At 36.4% G+C, this 24,113-nt stretch overlaps 1 protein-coding gene and 1 long non-coding RNA gene across 3 annotated transcripts in view; one reads left to right on the forward strand and one right to left on the reverse strand.

Annotated features, from left to right (window-relative positions):
• The window catches only part of LOC139125560 (uncharacterized), a 28,961-nt gene extending 17,513 nt beyond the window's left edge, over nt 1-11,448 (forward strand). For both annotated transcript variants that reach the window (XR_011550275.1, XR_011550274.1), the window contains 2 exons: nt 1,083-1,192; nt 11,238-11,448. This is a non-coding gene — a long non-coding RNA (uncharacterized lncRNA). The remainder of the gene's footprint in view (nt 1-1,082; nt 1,193-11,237) is intronic.
• LOC139125559 (uncharacterized) overlaps nt 1-24,113 on the reverse strand; it is a 41,965-nt gene extending 17,852 nt beyond the window's left edge. The window contains exons 1-9 of the mRNA XM_070691661.1: nt 23,946-24,113; nt 20,745-20,834; nt 20,065-20,130; nt 15,514-15,627; nt 14,428-14,598; nt 11,624-11,731; nt 8,783-9,076; nt 7,546-8,283; nt 5,345-5,428 (exon numbers count right to left, since the gene is read on the reverse strand). Of these exons, the coding sequence (XP_070547762.1) occupies nt 5,345-5,428; nt 7,546-8,283; nt 8,783-9,076; nt 11,624-11,731; nt 14,428-14,598; nt 15,514-15,627; nt 20,065-20,130; nt 20,745-20,802 (1,633 nt within the window). The 5' untranslated portion in view covers nt 20,803-20,834; nt 23,946-24,113. The remainder of the gene's footprint in view (nt 1-5,344; nt 5,429-7,545; nt 8,284-8,782; nt 9,077-11,623; nt 11,732-14,427; nt 14,599-15,513; nt 15,628-20,064; nt 20,131-20,744; nt 20,835-23,945) is intronic.

The following is a 24,113-nucleotide window of genomic DNA, read 5'->3' on the forward strand; positions in this document are numbered from 1 at the left end:
GGTGGGATTTGAAATATATATTTGAGGGTATTAGGAGGGGATCTCAAACAGATTAAGATATCAATTCTTACTACCTGAGGTTGAAATAGCGTTTGTCTTGTGTTAGGGGAACTACATGATATTACTTTGCATTGTGGGTAAACAGTCTACTTCTTAGCACAGCAAGAGTTTGAATAAGTGATCTAATAAATACTTTTATCACTGATGTTAAAGCCCCTGTAGCTGTAACTCTTGAAATTTGTTGACCTGAAAAAGGCTTTCTATTTTCTCTGGTTTCCTTTATATTCTACAAATAATAGTCTTTTACTACAGAAAAATTGGACGAGTAAATTTAAATTTTAACTGTTATTTTGATTTCCCGCCATTTTTAAAAACTGGTAATATTACAAAGAAAACAAAGCATATGATGTCCCAGTGGAAAACATTCATCACTATGCATTATACTGTTGTACTACTCTGTTGTTTCTGTGATTCATATATGCACGACATACAGTGTTTTTGCTTTATTTGCATGCAAGCGCCATTTCATGTTTGGGCAAACGTTTATTATTTATCTTGCTCAAAATTTCACATGCAATCCCTATGGACCGTTTACTATACTTGTATAAACACTCCTCTGTGAGTACATTCCCACGAACTTGTTTTATTTTGGAGGTAAAATCACAAAATAATGCTAAAAGATACAGCTATTGGGCCTTTAACTACTTGATATTATTTTGCATTGTGGGTAAACAGTCTACTTCTTAGCACAGCAATAGTTTGAATAAGTGATCCAATAAATACTTTTATCATTGATTTTATCATGGCAAAAAGTTCTGTTTGTTATTGAAACTAACCAAATTTATGTAACTTGTTTGGCATTTGTGGTATAAAATTCCTGTATAACCTAAAATTTTACTTGACTGTACCGGTATGTGTTTTGCCTATAAACATCCTCCGTATTGAATATGGTCAACCACCTCAGACTCTTATGACTCACTCAGGTGGTAAAATTTTATCTCAGGTACTTAGAATAGCTATTCCTGCAGCCATAATCATGAAACTCATCTTCTTTATTTTCTCTTCTGTCATGTTGACCAAAGAATGGTGTTTACCTTTGAGATCAGAGAAACAACAAGGCCTGACAGCTGGAGGTGTGGTAACTTCATCTCTGAGACTTCATTTGGTCAAACCAATATGTATTCTACCTGAGGTTAGTAACTACTATAATATTGATCAGGGTATGTTAGCTGATGTTTTAGTACAGGTGGAATATCATTGTACATGTACTTCTGTCATATAATCAATACTTATGTTGACACCATGTCTCAAGAGCTGCCAATTTTATCAGGAAATATTGCCTTCCTATCTGTAATTGCCAGCTGATATGGAAAATTATATCTTATCAGTTCCAGAGACCAGCTCTGGAACTGTTAGTTTTTGCTCACTTTCCTTCTTTCTTTCTTTCTTTCTTCTTTCTTTCTTTCTTTCTCTATTTCCGGTATTACTATCATAGAACATGCTATACACAAATGTTACCAGAATTACCCAGAATGAATTGCGACACGCTTATGACGTCATCGCTCAGCTCGGACGGGTTTTACGGGCATTTCTTGTGTGCTTATTTATTTTTTATTCTGCATTGCTCAACTATCATATTGCGTTCAGCTATTAATAATTCTAGCTTTCTTTCGCTTTGTTTGTTGTTGCTTTTTGATTTTATTTTCTCTAAATACTCGCCGTACGTGGCGCTATACTGTTTCGCCCGAATGTAACAATGGCGGCGCATAAGATGGCTTCGCTCGCATAGAGAAAGAAAATTAGGCTTTCCCTAAGTTTACAAGCGCGGCTGGGTACATCGTGTACCTTTGCGAGGTGGATGTGCTAAAAAACGAAGGTCAATGCAAAATTTGGATTCAAAATCGGCTGTTTTGGCGGAGAAACTGCCCGCCGTATTTCTGAGGAGCCACCAGCGGTTTTTCCTATACCAGTCTGCGAGGCCGTTTAACGCCAATAACACACAGCCCTGTCACCGCACGGCGCCGGCATGCGTTGGCTGCACGTTAAAGCAGCTCAATTTCCAAGATCAAACGGTCAGTATCTCGTGAAAACAGCGACATTGCAATGAAAATGTTTTAGTCTGTGCTTTTAATCAAATGAAAATGCATGTGGCCTCGGTTTTCAATTTCAACATGCCTAGGTCTGATGTTTCCTCTCGTCTGATCATCGTCGTAAACCATGCGCCTCTTTACGGCAACAACTCAGCGCTACCCGTCAAGCGATTGATTTTTGCGTAGGTCAGCGAAGCGAAAATTATTGCTCTGGCTCACGAGAATGTCGTCTGATATACATTTCCGTGCGTTGTCGCCCCCGTATGTATCTGTTGCGTTTTTACCGTACATGTAGGCATTTGTAATCTGTGGACTGCCTTGCTTTTAGTTGTATATGGTGTTTACTGCTAGCAGCCCTAACTATGTACGTGCTTGAATATTAAAATCCAAAGCACTCTTTCATTGTGCACCTATCTTTGTCACACATTCTCTTGTTTCTTCTGCTGCTCTGGTCTTGGAACTTCGCTTTTGCTTGCAAATGCTTTCTAGTTAATATATGATGTTGCAAATACAGCAATCTAATGAGACGTGAAAAGAACCGTGGTATATTGGTGATATACCATGGCTGGCATACACTAGAGCTCTCAGCTCATTTATAACGTGCCACGCCAGAATTTCAATATACTGTTATGATATAATAGGAATAAATCACGTCCAGCGATGGTATACCACTCTATTTTGACCAGTTCACTTCATCCTTATAACTCATTCAATATAGCAATTTATCACCCTATTTTTGGATGTACAAAGTTTCCATAAGAGATAGATATCACATAATAAACACAAAGATCACAAACAATATGTTAAGTACATTGTTTGTTATTTTATACTCTTTTTGTGATATAGAAATCCTGTACTCTGCTTGTACCATTGCTCTATGAAGAAAACTAAGTAAAACCATAGACCTTAAAAACGGAAGGACAGGCAACTAGCTATTTTCTTTCATGTAATCCTGGTTATAATCCGTGAAAAACTTGAACACTCATTAACATAAACAAACGTAACTGTTTATCTCTCGTATCGCAAGCTCACGGAAATTCCCGTGATTTGAGAGGCTTGTCAGACGCGAGATTATGTTAATCACTACAACATTGCGATCAGCGCATGCTCAAGCTTTCGCGTCTAATTTCAAAGTGTCGTGTTGTAAACAAACAATAGCCGATTGAGTCGGAGACGCATGAATTTAGTCCTAGTTTTACAAATGTACGTATGACTTCCTCCCAAAAATACTAGTTCAAACCACGAAATAAGACACGTAGAAACGTACATTAGCACTGTCATGCATTATTATTACAACAGAGAAACATGAGACGGCAAGAAAAATTACTCAGAGGAAACGCACAAAATGTCGTGTTCACGGTGTTGTAAACAACAATGGCCGATTGAGTCGGTGACGCGTGAATTTAGTCCTAGTTTTACAAATGTACGTATGACTTCCTCCTAAAAATACTAGTTCAATCCACGAAATAAGACACGTAGAAACGTACGTTAGCGCTGTCATGCATTATTATTACAACAGAGAAACATGAGACGGTACGAAAAATTACTCAGAGGAAACGCACAAAATGTCGTGTTGTAAACAACAATGGCCGACTGAGTCGGAGACGCGTGAATAGTCCTAGTTTTACAAATGTACGTATGACTTCCTCCAAAAAATACTAGTTCAATCCACGAAATAAGACACGTAGAAACGTACATTAGCACTGTCATGCATTATTAAGAGGGTAAAAAAATTACTTAGTTGAAACGCACAAAAAAAGATCGTCCATCAACAGCAATCATGATGGCCGATCGAGCTGGAGATGCCTGCACGTGAATTTGGTACAAATTTGGTGAATTTGGTACAAGTTTTACAATGTAAACATGATTTGCCCCGCAAAATACTAGTCAGTTGACGAAATACCTAACGTTGAAACGTTTACTATCATTGACATGCATTATCATACAGCAGAGAAATATGACAGGGTATGAAATTTTCAGTTGAAACATGAAGTCGCTTCGTAAACAACAATGGCCGATCGGGCTGAAGACGCACGAGTTTTTAAAATACTACAGTGCCGAAGTGCAAGAAGTACATTATGAAGTAAAAGAAAGTTTACAGCATTACACATGAATCAGAAATAAACGGAAGAGTTATCAGGGGTGTACAATGATTAGATTGCAAAATTATCTTTGCCGACTCGATCATGAATTGACGGGAATTACAAAAAACAACAACAATAAATATACCTAATAGTGACTCATCTGTCGAAAATGGTAGCAAAATTGTCTGTAAAAATCAATGGGTAATACAATGCTTGAAAACAACGTGAACTAGACCCTGGAACAGAACGCGACTTGACTCGACAGCACAGGTATAGCGTCTTCTGTGTAGCTCCAGTGCTGCCAAGACGTCACTGTGTCATCACGTGACGTGTTTTGCGTTTACATAACTGCGCAGAGGATTATAACCCAGATCGTACGGGTAAACACGCAAGTTTCTTTGTCTTTTCTGGCAGTTGCCTGTCCTTCCGTTTTTAAGGTCTATGGTAAAACTGAATACTGCAGGGTAGCAAAATAAGATTTATAGGTATAGTCTACTGTTTAACAAACAAACAAAAACTGTGTACCGGTAGTTTGACAAACTACTGTAATTGGGCTTCCATATTATCCACTTCCTTTTAAGAGAAGAGAGAAGTGGGATTTTTTTAAGGAATTGTTAAAAACAATTTATTCTGTCATTAAAAAATACATAATTGACTCAATCATATTTTTAGCCTAGTAGCCGTGAATGATTCTTAGTGTCATCTTTACAATTAAGATTTATGTCAAAAACTCACAATTAGAGTTATGAAGGGAAGGGTTTTTGAGACATATGTCACTCATTACAAGTAGATTGAGGATTATTTATGCAGCATCTTAGAAACTGTTATCCGATTGGTCGGCTGAATCTTACCATTATCATTGAATTACACAATAGACTCCCTAAGTTGCTGTGAATATTGACAATCGACCAATCAGATATAACCTGAGCCAGCTGCACATCAGCAGTAGATGGATGTCACAGTAACACATGGAGTGTGGAATCCAGGACGGCTATCAAGTAAACTTTAAGTACTAGCTAGGCTAATTTTGTTCATGATTATCCCTAACTCTCACAAAATAACTGAAATGTTTTATGGTCCATGAAGAAAGTGATCTTTTCAATACAATACAGACATATTGTATCTGATGATAACCTAACCACCACCGTCCATGACATATTCAACTCTCACCTGCGTAATGACCCAATTTTCTCTTTTCACCAATGTATTTTGTACCACCAATGGGTATTGCCTCAACTTTTGATCTGCTCTTCTCTGTAACAAAATAAATGTATTGTTATTCAGACGTGGCAGAATGATGCCCTTTGTCATATTCCTTTTAACCGTCCTTGACTTCCATACAGGTAGAATCTAATCTTAAAACAGTGGCTTGTAACACATTCTATCTCAAATATTCAAGATGCTTCAGTGCTCAACAGCTATGGATTAATTATTTCACGACAGAACTGCAAAAGAGTGACTCAATTGCATAATTTATATACTCTTTCCTTTCACCTTTACATATGAATTGACATAAAAATCTAAGTACACATCTGTTACTTAGTTGCACTATTTAAGTGCTATAGAAAGTTCATAATATTGATGAAAAGAGTTATACTTTAACTTAGTTCTGTACCCAATCCAGATTTATTGGCCTCATATAATTCAAATAAATTGCAAAAAAAATTCAAACTAGCATAAGTGCATTGACAAATTTATGTTCTAGTTTATGATGGAATATGGTATTTTATCAGTAAAGGAGATCAGTCACAAGCTGTACTGAGAGTGGAATGATACAAGGCACATCGTACAATATTTTAAGGGAGATGGCTGAACAAGTAGTATTATACAAAAAAAAATTGCTGATGTGTGAATTTTACAGCAACATAAAGACACACATAATTGATCAAGAGTGTGTCATACAGTTGCACATGCAGCACACATAAGTAGAAAAGATTACTAGTCCAAGCTTCATTCTGTGCTCTCTGATATGATAATTGGTAAATTAGTTACTGGAGACTGGCTTCTGACGTCAACTATGGCTTTATTTGGTGAATTTCTAAATATGGGCAATGGACCAGTTGTTTTCATGTCAACAAAACTTGGCTTTTCCATATTTCCTTCCATGTCATTACTTGTGTTTCTTGTTCAATTTATGAAGTTTTAGTTGTCCCTCTGTAGAATTTCAAATTGAATTTCAATACTTCTCTTTTATGACTATAAGGTATTCCCTACACTTGTTTTATTAGTCCCCACGGACACCGTCCGGGGGGACTTATAGGTTTGGTCATGTCCGTGCGTCAGTGTGTCCGTCCGTGCGTCCGTCCGTTCACGCAGATATCTCAGAGATGCCTGGAGCGATTTCATTCAAACTTGGTACAAGGATTACTTCATATGTCATACAGATGCACATCGATTTGTTTTGTGATACGATCCAATATGGCTGCCAGGCGGCCATTTTATTACGATTTTTTCATATTCAGAGCAATAACTCAGGCATGTTTCAACTGATTTTATTCAAAGTTGATACAAGGACATTGACCAATGTCATAGATATGCACTCTAATTTTTTGGTGATACGATCAAATATGGCCGCCGTGCGGCCATTTTGTTACGATTTTTTCATGTACAGAACCATAACTCAGGCATATCTCAACCGATTTTATTCAAACTTGGTACAAGGACATTGACCTATGTCATACATATGCACGTCAATTTGTTTTGCGATACAATCCAATATGGCCGCCAGGCGGCCATTTTGTAACGATTTGTTCATGTACAGAGCCATAACTCAGGCATATCTCAACCGATTTCATTCAAACTTGGTACAAGGACATTGACCTATGTCATACACATGCACATTGATTTGTTTTGTAATACGATCCAATATGGCCGCTGTGTGGCCATTTTATTACGTTTTTTCATGTCCAGAACCATAACTCAGACATGTATCAAGCAAATTTATTGAAAGTAGGTACAAGGAGATTGAGCAATGTCATACATATGTACGTAAATGTGTTTTTTGATACTATCCAATATGGCTGCTGTGCGGCCATTTTGTAATGATTTTTTCATGTACAAAGCCATAACTCAGGCATATCTCAACCGATTTTAATCAAAGTTGGTACAAGGACATTGACCTATGTCATACATATGCACATTGATTTGTTTTGTGATACGAACCAATATGGCCACCATGTGGCCATTTTATTACGATTTTTTCATGTCCTGAACTACAACTCAGACATGTATCAAGCGAATTTATTCAAAAGTATTTTTATCACAGACCTAATGAAGAGGACTCTATCCTCTCTGAGGACCTGTAATCAAAGTACCCATTAACAAGTGGGGACTGTGTCATCAACGATGACTTGTTTTGATTCAAAACTTACCTTTGGGATTTAATTTCTTAGTCTTCTCTTGTGCTTCCTTAAATAGATCCTGAACACATTCCGGTTCTTTTTCTGTATTTTCTAGTCGTTGTTTGAGCACTTTATTATCCTGCATTACCCTGCCTAGCTTTTGCTGCAGCTGTTTAACATCTGTCTCTAATTTATCATGTGCAATCTTAATTTTTTCATTTTCTTTTTGCAAATTAAAAACTCTTTCAGCTTCTTGTCTTGTCTTCTCAAGCTGCATTTCTAGTCTTGTCCTTTCTTCAGTGACGTTATCTAGCTTATCCTTTATTCGTTGTGAAACTGACTCTGATTTAGATTTAGCATTTTCCATTTCTTTGTTGTGAAAGTCTTGAACCCTTTCAGCCTCTTTCTTAGCAATTTCAAGTTGCTTTTCTAGACTTTCCTTTTCTTGAATGGCTAGACCTAGCCTATCTTGAAATTGTGTTAAATCTGACTTGGATTTAGCGAGTACCCTTTTCAGCTCATCCTGCTCTTTCTCACAGTGGTCATGTTCCTTATATCCTGTCAGTTTAGCATTTCTGATTTGCATTTCAGCACTGTCTCTCTCTTTTATAAGAATCTGCAGAAAATATTTTGAATCAACTTTAGCTTCTACATATTTCCTTTCTAATTCTTCTTCTCGTTTTTTAAAATGGCTTTGACAAGTTTTGCATGGGATCAGTCCTGGAGCAAGAGAACTGTCTCGTTCAACACAAGATTGTGTCGGCTTGCCTGCAAAAGAAAGACATGTTATTTATGGTGTATCACCCCCTCTATGGCAAGGTTTTAGCTTTGAACCAATGTTCTGATTTTAACAAACATGGCATTGACAGAGTGCTCATAAAGTTAATGTTCACGTTGGCTGTCTACTATCCTCATTGCTGCTACTAGCGCAGCATGGTATCAGAAATTGAGGTAGGAAAAATCATATATCATTCTAAGTCAAAACACACAAATTCAACTTTTCAAAGCAAAGCGAAAGCCTAATTGGACCAAACGATTTTATTACTTATATGTAAGTTTCAGGGTTGTCATCAAAGGAGGTCAATCAAGGTAAACATGCTCTTTTATTTTATGGAAAAAAAACAAAGCAGATGAAATTCTGCCATCTGTTTTATCGAATGTAAAGTTTGTTCAAAGATGTACGCCGTTGTCCACCAAAGATTCATTTTTAGCAGGCGAAATAATGCATATTTGCAGTGTAAAGTATTAAAAAAGCTTTCAAAATTACCTTTTGCTTCTTCTGATTTGCCAAGTTTCAAGTTCACCTTTTCCTTAAGATCGCTATCACTGATGTCTTCATGGAATCCAATTTCATATCTTACTGTGACCTCTGTAGCCAAAGTCTCCAGTTGTGCTGCTTCAAGAAGATGCACTAATGTACTGCAGTTGCTCTCATTAATATGGCCCAGTTCTTGAAGTTTACCAAACAAACTTAATGCATCTTGAATTTTCTCCCGATCTCGTTTATAGATAGGTTGATGATCAAGTCTCTCGGCATGAAAGAGTATTATATCAAGATCATCTAATCAAAAAAAAAAAACAAAAACAAAAACATTTAAAATCAATTTTTGTGGGTATAAGAGGTATGTACAGGTACTAAAATTGCAATCTGGGACCGCAAACTCTGGGACTCCCAGTTTACCAAAAATGCAATCTGGGACTGGTCCCAGATGGGTTTATTTTGACAATCTAAGACCGATCCCAGATTTAGGTGTTTTGACAATCTAGGACCGGTGCCAAATTGGAATTTTTTGGCCATCTGTGACCGGTCCAAGATTGTGTGTTTTTAGCTATCTGGGACTGGGAAAGTGTGCATTTTGCATTTTCGGACAAGTCCCTGGTCATATAATTTGCTTTCTGGGACAAGTCCCTGATTAAGATTTTACAATCAGGACTGCAAGTCTCAGATCATGTCAAAGTAGACGGCCGCTCGAGTGTATAAGTAGAATTATGGAGAGTAGAGATTATTTTACCAACAAAATGTTAACTCTAGTGACTAAAAATATGCCTAGCTGGCAGCGTGTAAAAACTAGTTTGTTCTTGAAATCCACAATAATTAATGTTTCACAGTATGCCTGCTTTGTGCATAAAAAAGCCCTAAGTGCAACTTCTTGACTCTAGACGGATCTTTAAATTTTCTGTCCTAAAAAAGTAAAAAAAAATTTCAACTTGTTGCTTGCAACACCTTTTCTTCAACAAAAATATACAAACAGCAGATTATATGAGGTTATTACGAAAATACCACAAAGGATGCACGAGGACATTGGCGCAGCGTATCGCGGAGGGCGAAGCGCGGCGCCAATGTCCCAGTGCATCCTTTGCGGTATTTTCATAATAACCTTATTATTATACATCTTACATTCCTGATCGGGGCATCAAAATGTCGGAGTAGTGACCGTTTTCATGCAATGTCAATAATTTTTCTTCCGATTTTATCGCGCCAGTGTGGAACGCTACGTCAGACGTGCTTCTGCACTACACACATATGTACGTACAGAGCGCGCGCGAGACTTGTTCTGGCACTCATCCAAGGGGTCCCTTGAAACCATTCTACAGTGAACGAGCAGATACAGCTGCAGGGAATGGGGCGCCTTGAAACCGTACGTGTTACGGAACAAGCGTTCCGTACGGCTTTTTTAGCGCACGCTAAATCCTATTGTTCTCTATGGTAGATGTATAATAATACATCATACTTAATTACTAAAATAAATATGTTACTCTAAAATATGCAAATCTATCCATCAAACCAAACACAGACACCACAATAGCATCTCCCACTGCTGTAAAAGGAGCTCTAGATCTGTTTTAACACTTGCTGTGAACCTTGCTTCTTGCGTGGAGGTAAAAGCAAGAGTTGTAACACCATGCTTCAAGTAAAAGGTCTCAAAAACCACCAGCAATTTATACAAAAATTATAGGAAAGTTCACTTCATCATACAGATGGTAAAAATGAAACAATTACATAGGGGACATGCTTTTGAAGAAACAGCCAAAGTCTTTAACAATGCCATACTTATGCACAAACACCATGAAAAATGAAGCAACCAAACGTGTTGCTAAAATAAAAGGATACATGTATATGTAGGAGTACTTCTCCTGAAAAACACTATAAAATAAACCACCAACAGAATGCATTTAATCTATTTAGAAAATTTCACATAACAACGGTCAATGTGTGACAGCCAGTAGCCAGTGTCCCTTAATTTTAAAAACGTGGTCTGGGACTGATCCCAGATAGCCAAAAAACCTGATCTTGCACCAGTCCCCAATAGCCAAAAATACTATCTCAATCTGGCAGGACCGTCCCAGATAGCCGAAAAAAAACATGGTCGGGGACTGGTCCCAGATAGCCAAAAACAATGGTCTGGGACCGGTCCCAGATGGCTGAAAACCCCAATCTGGGTCCAGTCTAGATTGCATTATTTTGGTAAACTGGGAGTCCAAGTTTGCGGTCCAAGATTGCATTTTTAGTAACTGTACAGGGTATAAGCTATAACATTTGACAAATCATTATATTCTTTTCCGATGGAAAATCACAGCCCCCCAAAATGTATAATGGAAAAGTGATAATCACTATAAACTATGTGTTAAGACAGTAAAACTTGAACCAACTTTGTTATTAGCAAATGGTTATTGTAGTGGTTGTTATGATTGCACTGCAGTCCACTCTATGTCATTTTCAGCATAACAACATATCCCTATCAGTGGATGTGAGAACAAGACAAAAAGAAGTAATTACAAGATTAGGCTTTGTAATGTGAATGTCTCTATCAAAAATATACAGTCAATACTGGTAAGTATTGAAAAGAGGGAAATTGATTTGTTTGTAGAAACTATAACTTTAAGCAAATTCAGCAATATTGTTCAGTTTATGGGCAATATACCAAGAAACCTATTACACAGAGGTTCTACCCAGTGTCACTGTGCTGCTATACCACACAGGTACAGTGATGATACTTATTGTTAATTTCATATTTTTATTGCTATTTAAAATTTATGAGTATGTTTATGAATCATTATCCAAGAAATATTAACTATAGCTGTTGTAAAATAAATGACACACACTTACCTTTTCCAATCCTTTGTGCTAGACTACCAAGATATTTGCTAAGTGGATTCAATCCTCTTGCCATAGTTGATGAGTATTTGTCATTTTGAGGAGAACCTACAGAAAAACCTACATATGTGATAATATTCACAGATTGATTCATGCATAAACGTACAGCAGATTTTGATTGTGCAGTTCACTATAGAATACCACAACCTTTAGCCCATGATTATAATATACTAAAGAGAGATGAAATGTTCAGTCACCTGCATCTGTCTGTCTGTCTATGTATGTATGTATGTACATACGCACGCATGTATGTATGTATGTATGTATGTATGTACATAGGCACGCACGTATGCATATATGTATGTATACATACATCCATGCATGTGTGCACAGAAAGTGTATGGCTCAGTGGAAGGGTTAAGCGTTTAAACATTTTTGGTTATTTCCCAAAGGCAGTTCTACTGAGCTCATTATAGGCTAGAACATTCTACATGGTCATGCTTACTACAATTCCACTAGCTTATGATTTTCCTCATGTTATTGTCGTCCGAATCTCAATACGTCAGTGGTGGACTGGAATTTGGCTTATAGCCAGTCAGCTGTGTGAAGGAAGCGTTGATGTTGACTACCTCATACTAATATATGTCTGTATTATTACAGTACATCATGTAAGTCAAAATTTGCCTTATTTAATTTTGAAAGAAGTTTAGTTTTTTGCTAGTTGTTTTCCAGTGAGGTTTGAAGGTATCTACATATTGCAAAATTGTAACAGTGTTGGTTTAATTTCAATTGAAAAACCCACCTAAGCATCAATTCATATTTCGGTAGAAATGACATTATCTTTCATCAGGTTTGTTTTATCCTGACAAAGTTTTAGCAATTTCATTATTTCCTTTCCAATCCTTGCCAACGATTTGTTGCATGCCTCACTTTTTAGAATTCACTTACTTTTAACATGTTCTTCTTCTTCCTTTTGCAGATTTCGAGCTTCAGCATTTTCAGTTCCTGGTTCAATGGAACCTTTCTGCATGGCCACAACTGACTCGTCTTGAAGATTTTTAGTGCCTGCTGGCGTTCCCACTGTCTCAGTCTGCAATGTTTGTATGGTGTTTTTGTGGTCGCGTAATAGTTCACCTTTTTGCTCACTATTTTTCTCATGAATTTTCTGACTTAATTCTAGTAAACACAGTGTCTGATATGGTTCAAGTTCTCCGTGAGTCACTTCATAAGGAATCAAACTGTTTGCAAGTGCACTGTGACTTTCAGTTGATGACCTTGCTTGCAATAGGCTTCTTTCTTGTTTGAGATAATCTTTTGCTGATCCTACAAAAAGATATTTATATATTTCACTGTCAAATGTATAATATGGATGTGGATCTATGCTTTATTCTGTGTATCTAATAAATATCAGACCTTGACTAAATGATTAGTTTGTTCAAAGATTTGAAAACTTTTCACAATTTTGAACTCGATATATTTTGTATATATATATATATATATATATATATGCAAATTCTTTGCACAAAATCTTTTCGAGAAATACACTAAAAATCAGTTATAGTTGCATGAGTAATATTGGTACAATAATAACAAACAACAACAAGGCTAAATTAAACAACTTAAACCCCAGTGAAGAGAATAAGACAAACTGCAACTGCAATAATAAATGCCCGATGAATGGTAGTTGCAATGATGAACACATAGTATACCAAGCGGAAGTCATTACATCGGACACAAAACAAACTTACATCGGACTATGTGATACAACATTTAAATTTAGATATAGAAACCATATTTGCTCGTTCAAAAACCAACGCTATAAAAATGCAACTGAGTTAAGTAAATATATTTGGAACTTAAAAGACCAGAACATTGAGTATGAAATCAAATGGAGAAAGGTAAAACAAGCTAAGCCATACTCCAATACCAACAAGAAGTGCAACTTGTGTTTGTGGGAAAAGTTTTTTATCATATGTAGACCAACCATGGCAACGCTCAACAAAAGAAATGAGCTAATTTCGTGCTGCAGGCACTCTAAAAGATTTCTGCTATCCCACATAAATTAAACACGTATACGCGCGCGTAAATACGCGCATCACGATATGTTCCATTCAGAATGCCTTTGTTCTATTTTCTCATTACTCTAGAATGTATTGGTTTGTATTTGGCAGTTGCCTGATGACTGCATCGGAAGATGCACGAAACTCTGAGTAGCGAATAAATGTTTTAATCTCATAATCAAGCTCCGGACTTTCATCTATATAATATATATATATATATATATATATATATATATATATATATATATATATATATATATATATATATATATATATATATATATATATATATATAATCCTACAAAGTTTGGAAATCTTCAAGGTGTAAAACAATGCTCAATACCTTTATGGCAGAGCTATTTACGGTAAAAATTGAAAACAAGTAGAAAACAGGACTTAGGCATTACTCAGAGTTTCACGCTTCATGTGTCCTCTGTAGCGATCATCAGACAAATGGTTCAACCGCTACAGAGAACACATGTAGTGTTGTCTTGTAACTAAAACTGTTTGAAAATTGGAAATAAAATAAACACATCCTTATTTCTTAATTTCAGTTTCTGTTATGTTTTTAACACGTTTCTGTGCTTCCTTCATGAGTTGGACTGCTTTCTCCTGAAACACTTCAAAAAATATAATATCGGACAAGTACCTGTGTGAATAGACATCTAGTGACAAACTGCAATATAAACTCTTTCTTAAATTCCGCAAGCTTATCAAAAAAGAAATACAACACATTTTGAAATATTAAAAACTCACCATGAGGAGGCATTATAACTTGGCTGTCAGTTGAGGTACCAACAGAGATAGTACTTTTACCAGATGTGACATCACCATCTGATCCCTCTACCTCCAGTGGTGCAGAGTCGCTTACTTTCGGTGATGTATCATTTCTTGTTGAAGTATGGGGTTCTGCACAAATTGATGTTTCTATGTAAGGGAGAGTTGAACAAGTGTGAAGGGCATGAAACATATACTCTGTATACATTTGTGTAAGTTGGTAGGTAGGTGTACGTTCCTAGATACATAATGTGCATTATTGTTCGGTTGGCAGACCTTGATAGGCCTTTAGGTCATGCTTCCTGGAAAATGCTCAAAGACAATTATATAACTTTGATTTTCGTTTTAAGATGGTTAATGGGTTAAAGAATGACTAACAAGAAAAACATTCAGAAATTGTTGAGAAAAAATATATATAAATGGTCAAATATTTTAACACGTCAAAGACATGTCAAATCACATTTTATTAGGTACAGTTTTTCTCTTAATTTGCCAAATAGCTTTGACAATTCTGTTTCAAATTTCATGAGAAAAGATTCATTAACAGGATTCAAACCTGTGTATTTTTCTGCAGATAAAATACTTAATATCTGTTCAACTAATTATGAAATTTGCATATGTCAATTGTTTGTCAATATTCCGTGTTTAATGAAAACATTTCTTACTCCAGAACACTTGTCAAATGGCCTTAGGAAAAAACTATGTAGTCTAAGTGTCTTTAAGGGCAATCAATGCCAATTTGTTGGATGTAGCATTACTTTCATTGTGACTTTATCAGATAAAACTGTCAAGGTATTAGCAGGTCATTTTATATATGCTATGAAAGCTGCACTATATCAGAACACGAAGTACATGGTTAAACATATGATCACAACTACTTGAACTTAAATCCCAAATAGGTGGCTCTCAACTCATCAAAACATGACTAGCAGATTACATTGAGAATTGGAATTTGTTTTCAAATGATTGTTTTCAAATTCACTTTACACACTCTTCCAATGCAACATAAAATAGCTAAAGTTATTTGATACCAATAAGATGACCTTGATCCATCGATATAATTACCTGTAGCATTTGTGAGTTCCAAAGTGCCACCTTCTTGCTGTTCATCTTTTTTGTAGCAGCATGGAAAACAGCAAGACATTAATTTCGTACACATATTTCCTTTATCTTCGTTTTCTGTAAATGGATATATTTATAAATGTCTTTAGAGAAGATAAATACATTTTCCAACGGTTGTGAACATGCCTGGCTACCAAATGAAACACCAACACGATTTGAACTAATTTGGGATAATTGGATGGTGAAGTAGTGTTGTTTTAATCTGTAATGTAATTTCACCTGCTTTTCTTTTTAAAGTTACATACTTGTTTTAGTCCCCACAGACACCGTCCGGGGGGACTTATAGGTTTGGTCATGTCCGTGCGTGTGTGCGTGCGTCCGTCCGTCCGTCCGTCCGTCCGTTCACGCAGATATCTCAGAGATGCCTGAAGCGATTTCATTCAAACTTGGTACAAGGATTACTTCATATGTCATACAGATGCACGTCGATTTGTTTTGTGATACGATCCAATATGGCCGCCAGGCGGCCATTTTATTACGATTTTTTCATGTACAGAGCCATAATTCAGGCATGTTTCAACTGATTTTATTCAAAGTTGGTACAAGGATATTGACCAATGTCATAGCTATGCACATCAATTTGTTTTGTGATACAATCCAATATGGCCGCCAGGCGGCCATTTTGTTACGATTGTTTCATGTACAGAGCCATAACTCAGGCATATCTCAACCAATTTCATTCAAAATTGGTACAAGGACATTGACCTATGTCATACATATGCACATCAATTTGTTTTGTGATACGATCCAATATGGCCGCCAGGCGGCCATTTTATTACGATTTTTTCATGTACAGAGCCATAACTCAGGCATGTTTCTACAGATTTTATTCAAAGTTGGTACAAGGACATTGACCAATGTCATAGCTATGCACATCAATTTGTTTTGTGATACGATCCAATATGGCCGCCAGGCGGCCATTTTGTTACGATTGTTTCATGTACAGAGCAATAACTCAGGCATATCTCAACCAATTTCATTCAAAATTGGTACAAGGACATTGACCTATGTCATACATATGCACATCAATTTGTTTTGTGATACGATCCAATATGGCCGCCAGCAGGCGGCCATTTTATTACGATTTTTTCATGTACAGAGTCATAACTCAGGCATGTTTCTACAGATTTTATTCAAAGTTGGTACAAGGACATTGACCAATGTCATAGCTATACACATCAATTGTTTTGTGATACGATCCAATATGGCTGCCATGCGGCCATTTTGTTACGATTTTTTCATGTACAGAGCCATAACTCAGGCATATCTCAACCAATTTTATTCAAAGTTGGTACAAGGACATTGACCTATGTCATACATATGCATATTGATTTGTTTTGTGATACGATCCAATATGGCCACCATGTGGCCATTTTACTACGATTTTTTCATGTCCTGAACTACAACTCAGACATGTATCAAGCGAATTTATTCAAAAGTATTTTTATCACAGACCTAATGAAGAGGACTCTATCCTCTCTGAGGACCTGTAATCAAAGCACCCATTAACAAGTGGGGACTGTGTCATCAACGATGACTTGTTATGAGTAATTTGTAATATCGTAACATTCAGCTATAGGGTACCTAACATTTTGAGAAAATTGAAAAATATGAAGATCCAATTATCCCAAATTACTTCCAATCGTGTTCACCGTAATAGAACAACTTGAATATCCCGTGTTGAGCACAAAGTTCAGAGAAAGAATCCTGCGACTAGCCATGACACACCTAATCATTACTTTCACATACATACATATCAATGCAGTGCATTATCGTACATTGGAGCCACTAAGTTCTGACAGTCTATGGCCCAACATCTCAAAAGTAGCTCATCAGATTGAAATCAGATTTGGTATACTGATCTTGTTTTGTATTTGTAAGACCTAAAATAGGGTCAATGACTCTTTGCGTACATTTAGTAAGATATGACAGGTTCAAGTGAGCTATGTACTGTATGGCTGGCAATTGTTAGAACGGACACACACAACACCGTGCTGCCTGGTACATCAAAATTAGCGATGCTATCTACCATACTAGAGCAAAAATGTCCTCTTCTAATATTGTAGTACATGAAATTTTTATGTAAACAATATTTTGGCAATTCATCTAGCAGTAATATTTAAGAACACAACTTATCATTGGCTTTGGCTGTGTTTCTTTACAAATCATATTACTCAAATGTAAATTTCACCAAGTTTACACTTTTGCTGCTCATTAACATACTTTTGGTAAATGATAATTTTATTTAAACAAATTCCCATTTACAGTGAGCACGTATTTACACAACAAATAGAAGGGTGGAATGTGCAGCGGTTCTAAAGTTTAGACTTGGACTAGAGAATTCAAGAAAGAGATATTTAGCATCTTCTTGGATCAAAATAACAAACATTTTAACAAAAATACGATATTGCTGGTTTTGTCACAATTTGATCAAAACTGATATGTCTTCCATATGAACCGTCATATCAAGTTTCAAATCAATAAACAAACTTTTCAAGAAGGTATTTAGACAAAAAAGAAAAGCAAAATAAGACCCAGAAATAACACGATTGGAACTAATTTGGGATAATTGGATCTTCAGATTTTTCCAGATTTCTCAAAAGTGTTAGGTATCCCATAGCTGAATGTTGTAATATTACAAATTACTCATACAAACAAGTGCATGACTTAAAAGGTAAATAGCAGATAAACTTACATTTGCAGATTAATCCGGCATTACTTCACCATCCAATTATCCCAAATTAGTTCAAATCATGTTAAATACAAATATGTAAAGTTCGCCACAAATTGAACAAACTTAATTAGTTTAACCCCAGTAATATGCATATCAAGTTTCAAAGCAATCAAATACACGGTTTAGAGAAAATGGTTTTTGAACAAAAAAGGAGAAAATTGCCCCAGCATAAAAACAAATATTTTTGACTGAATATGCTGAAAAGTGCCTCCCAAAACAAATACTAAAATTTCACCATAATTTGAACAAACCTAGCAGAGCTCAACCCTAGGATTATGAGAATGAAGTTTCCAAGCCATCTGCCAAGCAGTTTCAGAGAGAAGATATTTGTTTAACCAAAAATGATAAAAAATTGCCCAAAAATATAAATATGAAAATTTAACCACAATTTGAACAAACCAGAGTTCTTGGATTATGCACAGACTATTTCAAAACAGTTGTCAGAGCGAATGAGATTTTTGACCTAGAACAGGAAAATTGCCTCTAAAAACAAATATGAAAATTTCAGCACAATTTTATCATATCTAAGTTGCCAACCAAATATAGCTTGTGGTTACAGAACTTAATCAATTTGCAGGATTTTGCCCTTTTACTTCATTTGCATATTTTGTGAGTTCGAATCCCTTTGAAAATTTACTGCAATTATATTAATTTACGCAAAAAAGTTAAAGAGATCAGTTATTCTCAGAATGGTTTTATCAGATCTGAAGAATTATGCCACAGATATTGACCATACAAGCGTACGAGCTATTTGACAATCAAGGCCATTTGAGGTGTTTGCTTTTTTACCGAACTCCAAATGCGAGATGTATATCTGGCAGGAACGAAAGATGATGACAACTGTTATTCTGAAGAGAAACACATTGTGACGTCAATCTAATATTGCCTGTGTTATATAGGTCATCTTCGCACGCTCATCATGACCTGAGTTTAATTAGTCTAGAACATTCATTCTCAATGTTACTGCCCTTTATAATAACATCATAACCTTGAATTCAATTAGTCATGTTTGGAATGTTCTGGAAATTTACTGAGTTGTGCAAGAGATAATTTTAGAACAGCAATTAGCATGTCAATAAAAGTTTGAGATTGTTCTTATATGCCCTTATGTAAGCACATGGGTATAAATAGGGACGTGCACAGCTTGCAGTCAGACATTTTGGGATCGTGTCTCTTGTGTGTTACTTCAAGTCTTTGGAAACTCCAGCAGTATTAATTTCAAGACTTTTTAAGACCTTCACTGCCACGCTGGATTTATACTGTGGACTTTGTGCAACTTCTAGCCTGCAAGCCAAAGGACTGTTCATTCACCGACTTACTGTTACAACTCTGAGACTGGAGCTTTGCCGTCCCAGCTGAGATAAGTAGTCTGTACACTTTAAAAGTTTGTATTCTATCCCTGACTAAGCAAGTAGTTTTATTTTTCGTAATAAATTTCGTTTTACACGGAAACTACTGAGTTCATCCTTTCGTTCGTTTTCTGCCACGTAACACCAGTCAATATGTGGTTTTACCACATTTATTCTTTGAGAGTTCAAGACGTATCTCTGATCTTACTCAAAATCTTCATTTACATATTCTAAAACCTGATAATGCAAACATTAACCCCGGTTGAGCCCATCACTTGTCTCGACCGGTCATCTTTGGTGTACAGTACCGGAACTGCTGCCTGTCAACTGACATTCTGAATGCATAAGCACTGAAATGTTACAGCTTACCTGTTGGTAAATAAAGAACATCAATACAACAACAAAACTTACCATTCTGAAGAAGCGGTGTTGTTTCCGTTGCTTCTTTAGATCCTTCACTTTCTTTTTGTGCATTACCTAAACAATGAAGATGAAATCAAAACAAACTTTAAGGTAGAATTGAAACCGCCAATGAATGGTTTAAAATGCTTCCTGCATAAGAGAGCTCCATCTGATACTAAATACATACATAAAATCAAGTGTGATGCCTGCTGTAGTTTCTGGTCTGTGTTAAATTAAAAAGCTCACCAGAAGACGTACAAATATTCGAAACAAATGTCTCCGGCCGTGTTATGCTAGGTGTATATATGCATGTACATGACTGATTAGGTGAAGTGGTCCCATAATTTCTAAAATCCTGCATGAACTGCCGTATGGAATTAAATACCAAAGCTATATCTGCTGTTATGTCTAAGACACATTCAAGACACATAATCGTCCCTACATTTTTATGACAGTTATTACCATTAGTATCAAAATATTAATTTTTTGAGTTACTTTTACCATCTAATGTTAAAACAACTGCCGAAAGATAATTCCTTCAACATGTTTGGACTGAGAAAGTCACATGTACAAGTTGGAAAATCGTCCAAACTTTTCCAAATATGCGTTCTCGCGATCAATGTTGCGGTTCTGTTCTCCACTGGAAATCTTACAATTCATATTGCAGTAAATTGACAACGCATGCTTACCTTCCCCAGTACTCGCATCCCGCTTCCCACTTTTTCCACTCGATGCTGTGCCACTCATTCTACTAGTAGTATTGCTGTTACTCAACTTTTCTGTAAGCCAAACATGCAGATGTAAGTATGAGTTTTATCTGTTTGGTTACATCGTCAATACTAACAAAGGGATTGAGTTTACAGTAGCGAAGCTAGCTATCACAAGGTCACTAAGGGTGAGATCTGTATGTATTGCTTCCTATTTTCTACAGCGCATTGATTACAACATCATCATCCTCTTCCTTGGCAAAAGTTTGCTGGCTAATATATCACTGTCATAGTCACTATCGTATTTTGAAGTTTCCCATCTTTCTCTGAGTTTCCATGTTTTTCTATTCATTCACTAATTCACGGGAGCCTCTTGAGTACATCAAAGGTAACTGCTTTGATTTTGTCTCGGTAGTTCCTTTTGCTTGACTGACTATGATGAATCAAGTATTTGTTTAGACTAGACTTGGCTTTTCTCTGCAGCAGTTAGGCCCTACTGGCTGGTGTGGGCCATCGCGTTCACCAAACGATCTATGTGACAGCCTACTTCTGACTGCTGTTCTGTTTTCATATTTTTCTGCCCCAAGACTTTGAGCAAGTCTAGTATTTGTCCAGTTCTTTTACAAATAATGTACATATCGTGTGTTTCTCAACAGGCATTGAACCAAAACCTACATGGCCATTTCCGTTATCCCTTCTTGGACTGCACATCCTGGTATTTCTGTTGATATATGTCTATCAGCTACATTGAAAACTTTGTAACATTCAACCACATTTCCACCGGGTCTCACTTCCAAGGGAAATTGTGCATTTTCACATAGATGCATTATTCACAGGAAAATGTTGCATATGGAATTCCCTCATATCACCGAATATGCCAGGATATAACTGATATAAGGTCATGAAGGGATCAAATAGTAAATTTACAGGCCTAGGTATCCACCGCTCCTGGTGTTGGGAGAAGCAAGTGATGAGCTACGGCAAAAGTGCTTGATCAAGAACATGGTCTCTAGTGGAATACTCTGGCCACAATACCACAATGCTACCTGAAGGCTGAGGATACCTTACTATATTGTATACATAGTAAAGTATCTATTTGACTATCTTTTTGTGGCTGTATTATTTTGAAGCAGACACTGTAATTTCTCTGCACAGATTAATAAAAGTATTGTATTGTATACACATATTTTATATTTATTTTTAGAGGTATATTTATGTATTTCTTCCCTATTGCTAATTGACATAAAAAACAAAATCATGGAAAGTTTTCATTTATATTCCTGCCTTTATGTTTATTTAGCCAGATAAGTTTTGTACGCCCCCCCCCTCCCGAAAACTGGTCAGATATGAACTGCAGTGCTATGCAAGAGTACAAGAGGAGCCGTTCAATGTTTGCCAGGTTTCAGCTTAACATATAACTTGCACCTAATCATTGCCTTACCTCAGCCAAAGGCTGATATGAATTGTTCATTGCCCTAAGCGACCTCAATTTACAAGAACACAACAGTATAGAGTGTAGAGTGTTCATTTGACAGATAAAATTTACAGTGAAATGACTTCAGAGAATCATGAAGAGAATCATTTTTATTTCCTAGAAAGTTTCTGAACACTGAAACTGCGTTCTGATGGGATGTTTACTTATGCAAATCAAGTGACCCCCCCCCCCATCCACTCCATTCTGTACCGTTTGAAAAATGCAAACCTCCCCCTTTGCAGTTTTCAATTTAAGCCGACCCCTCCCTGAATTTAACCGGCCCATCCCGGCCGTAATAACTTTGTTTGTTTGTTATTTAGTTTGTATTGTATTTTAAAGTGCTAAATAAATATAATAAAATAAAAAACTCCCTAAATTGTGATTGTTGATATTTCGTACTTGGGTGACACATCGGAAAACTCAGATTTAGGCTTATCAAATGCAAATTTAATTATAAGGAAAAGCACACTGAAAATAAATCACATGATGAAAATTCTATTAATTTTTTTAACGCTACTTGTCTGTCACCACTGCAGTTTATGCAGTCTGCAAGGTAGATTCGACCAAAAAGCATTGACTTGCATGATCTGTAGAATTTTAGTTTACATGTTTTCTTGATATGATCTTGGCTTTTACAACTTTACGACAGTTTCAATTCAACTTACGATTTGTAAAGTCTAAGTCTCAATACATCAGATTGCTCTCTCTCTCTATTAAAGTAATAGATCTCATGAAGTCAAACAGTCTCAGTGGCACTCTTGTCAATTGAATTCAATTTTTCCTCACGTCAGAATACCAGTAATCTATGAACTTACAGTGGAATCTGATCAAAACGCCTGTATACTGAAGTTTAAATAGGATTGATATAAATATAATGTACAAGAAAGAGCAGAACTATTCAGGATGCCCAGTCAAAGACCGACCCTGGCTTCGAAAGCCATCAGTCAGAATTGTTTACGCATACTGTATCTATTTTTCTTCTATTTGAGTTACCAATATTCATAAATTAAGTAACTTATAAAGAAGTAAGTATGCAATATCAAACCACGGGTCTACTCCAAGATTACTAAACGCTTTTGTTCGGTAAAAGTTTTCTGATAAAGATACGTGGCAAATTTTATTGTGTAGGCTTGATGTTTTACCGTCAACGAACTGTACACCGAAACTACAGGCCTACTTCTGAAAATTTTATTACCTGACTTTCATGCAAAATAAGCTTACTGCGGAAAGGTCACCAGAGATAACCTTTTTGTTAGTCTGTACAATGTAGATAAGATAAACTTTGAACTACTGCTTTACGGTGAGTCATTGAAACGCTAGAATTCATAATGGTATAGTTCAAATGATCTGTGTTGTGAGAACATAATAAAAAAATTTACATGTCACGTGAACCAGTTCTTTCATTAGACAAGAAGTCCCATAGTAGTGTATTTTAAAGCGTAAGAGTTTGTCCTAAGCTGTTAGGACTGGCCAAGGTCTTATCACGTGATTGCCATACTTGCCCAGTATACTTGCCCAGGTCTTGTTTTACTAAAAGTATTTTTATCCCTATGGATACGAGCCATTTTGTTGAATTTGATATCAGCAGTAATGCCAATTACGGCCGAAGTGTTTTTTTTTTTATTTCATCGTGATAGCATTTCTTTAGAAGCCAGTATGTACTTCCTTGTGTTAAAACTGTTCGCTACGAAGACTGTAAGTGACCCTACCTTACTCCTGACTTGAGTCGTCCGAAGACGTCCGATCACAGAAACTCACAACAAAAGAAGCCGCAGTGATCTGGTGGTGGTGGTTCGTTGAAAACAGTGTATTCCGTCGCTCCGCTTGGAGTATCCCGTGTTTGTGAAAACCAATATGTCCGACCACCTGACGTCAGT

The sequence above is a fragment of the Ptychodera flava genome (assembly GCF_041260155.1).
Source record: "Ptychodera flava strain L36383 chromosome 3 unlocalized genomic scaffold, AS_Pfla_20210202 Scaffold_25__1_contigs__length_14229661_pilon, whole genome shotgun sequence".
Taxonomy (NCBI): Eukaryota; Metazoa; Hemichordata; class Enteropneusta; family Ptychoderidae; genus Ptychodera; species Ptychodera flava.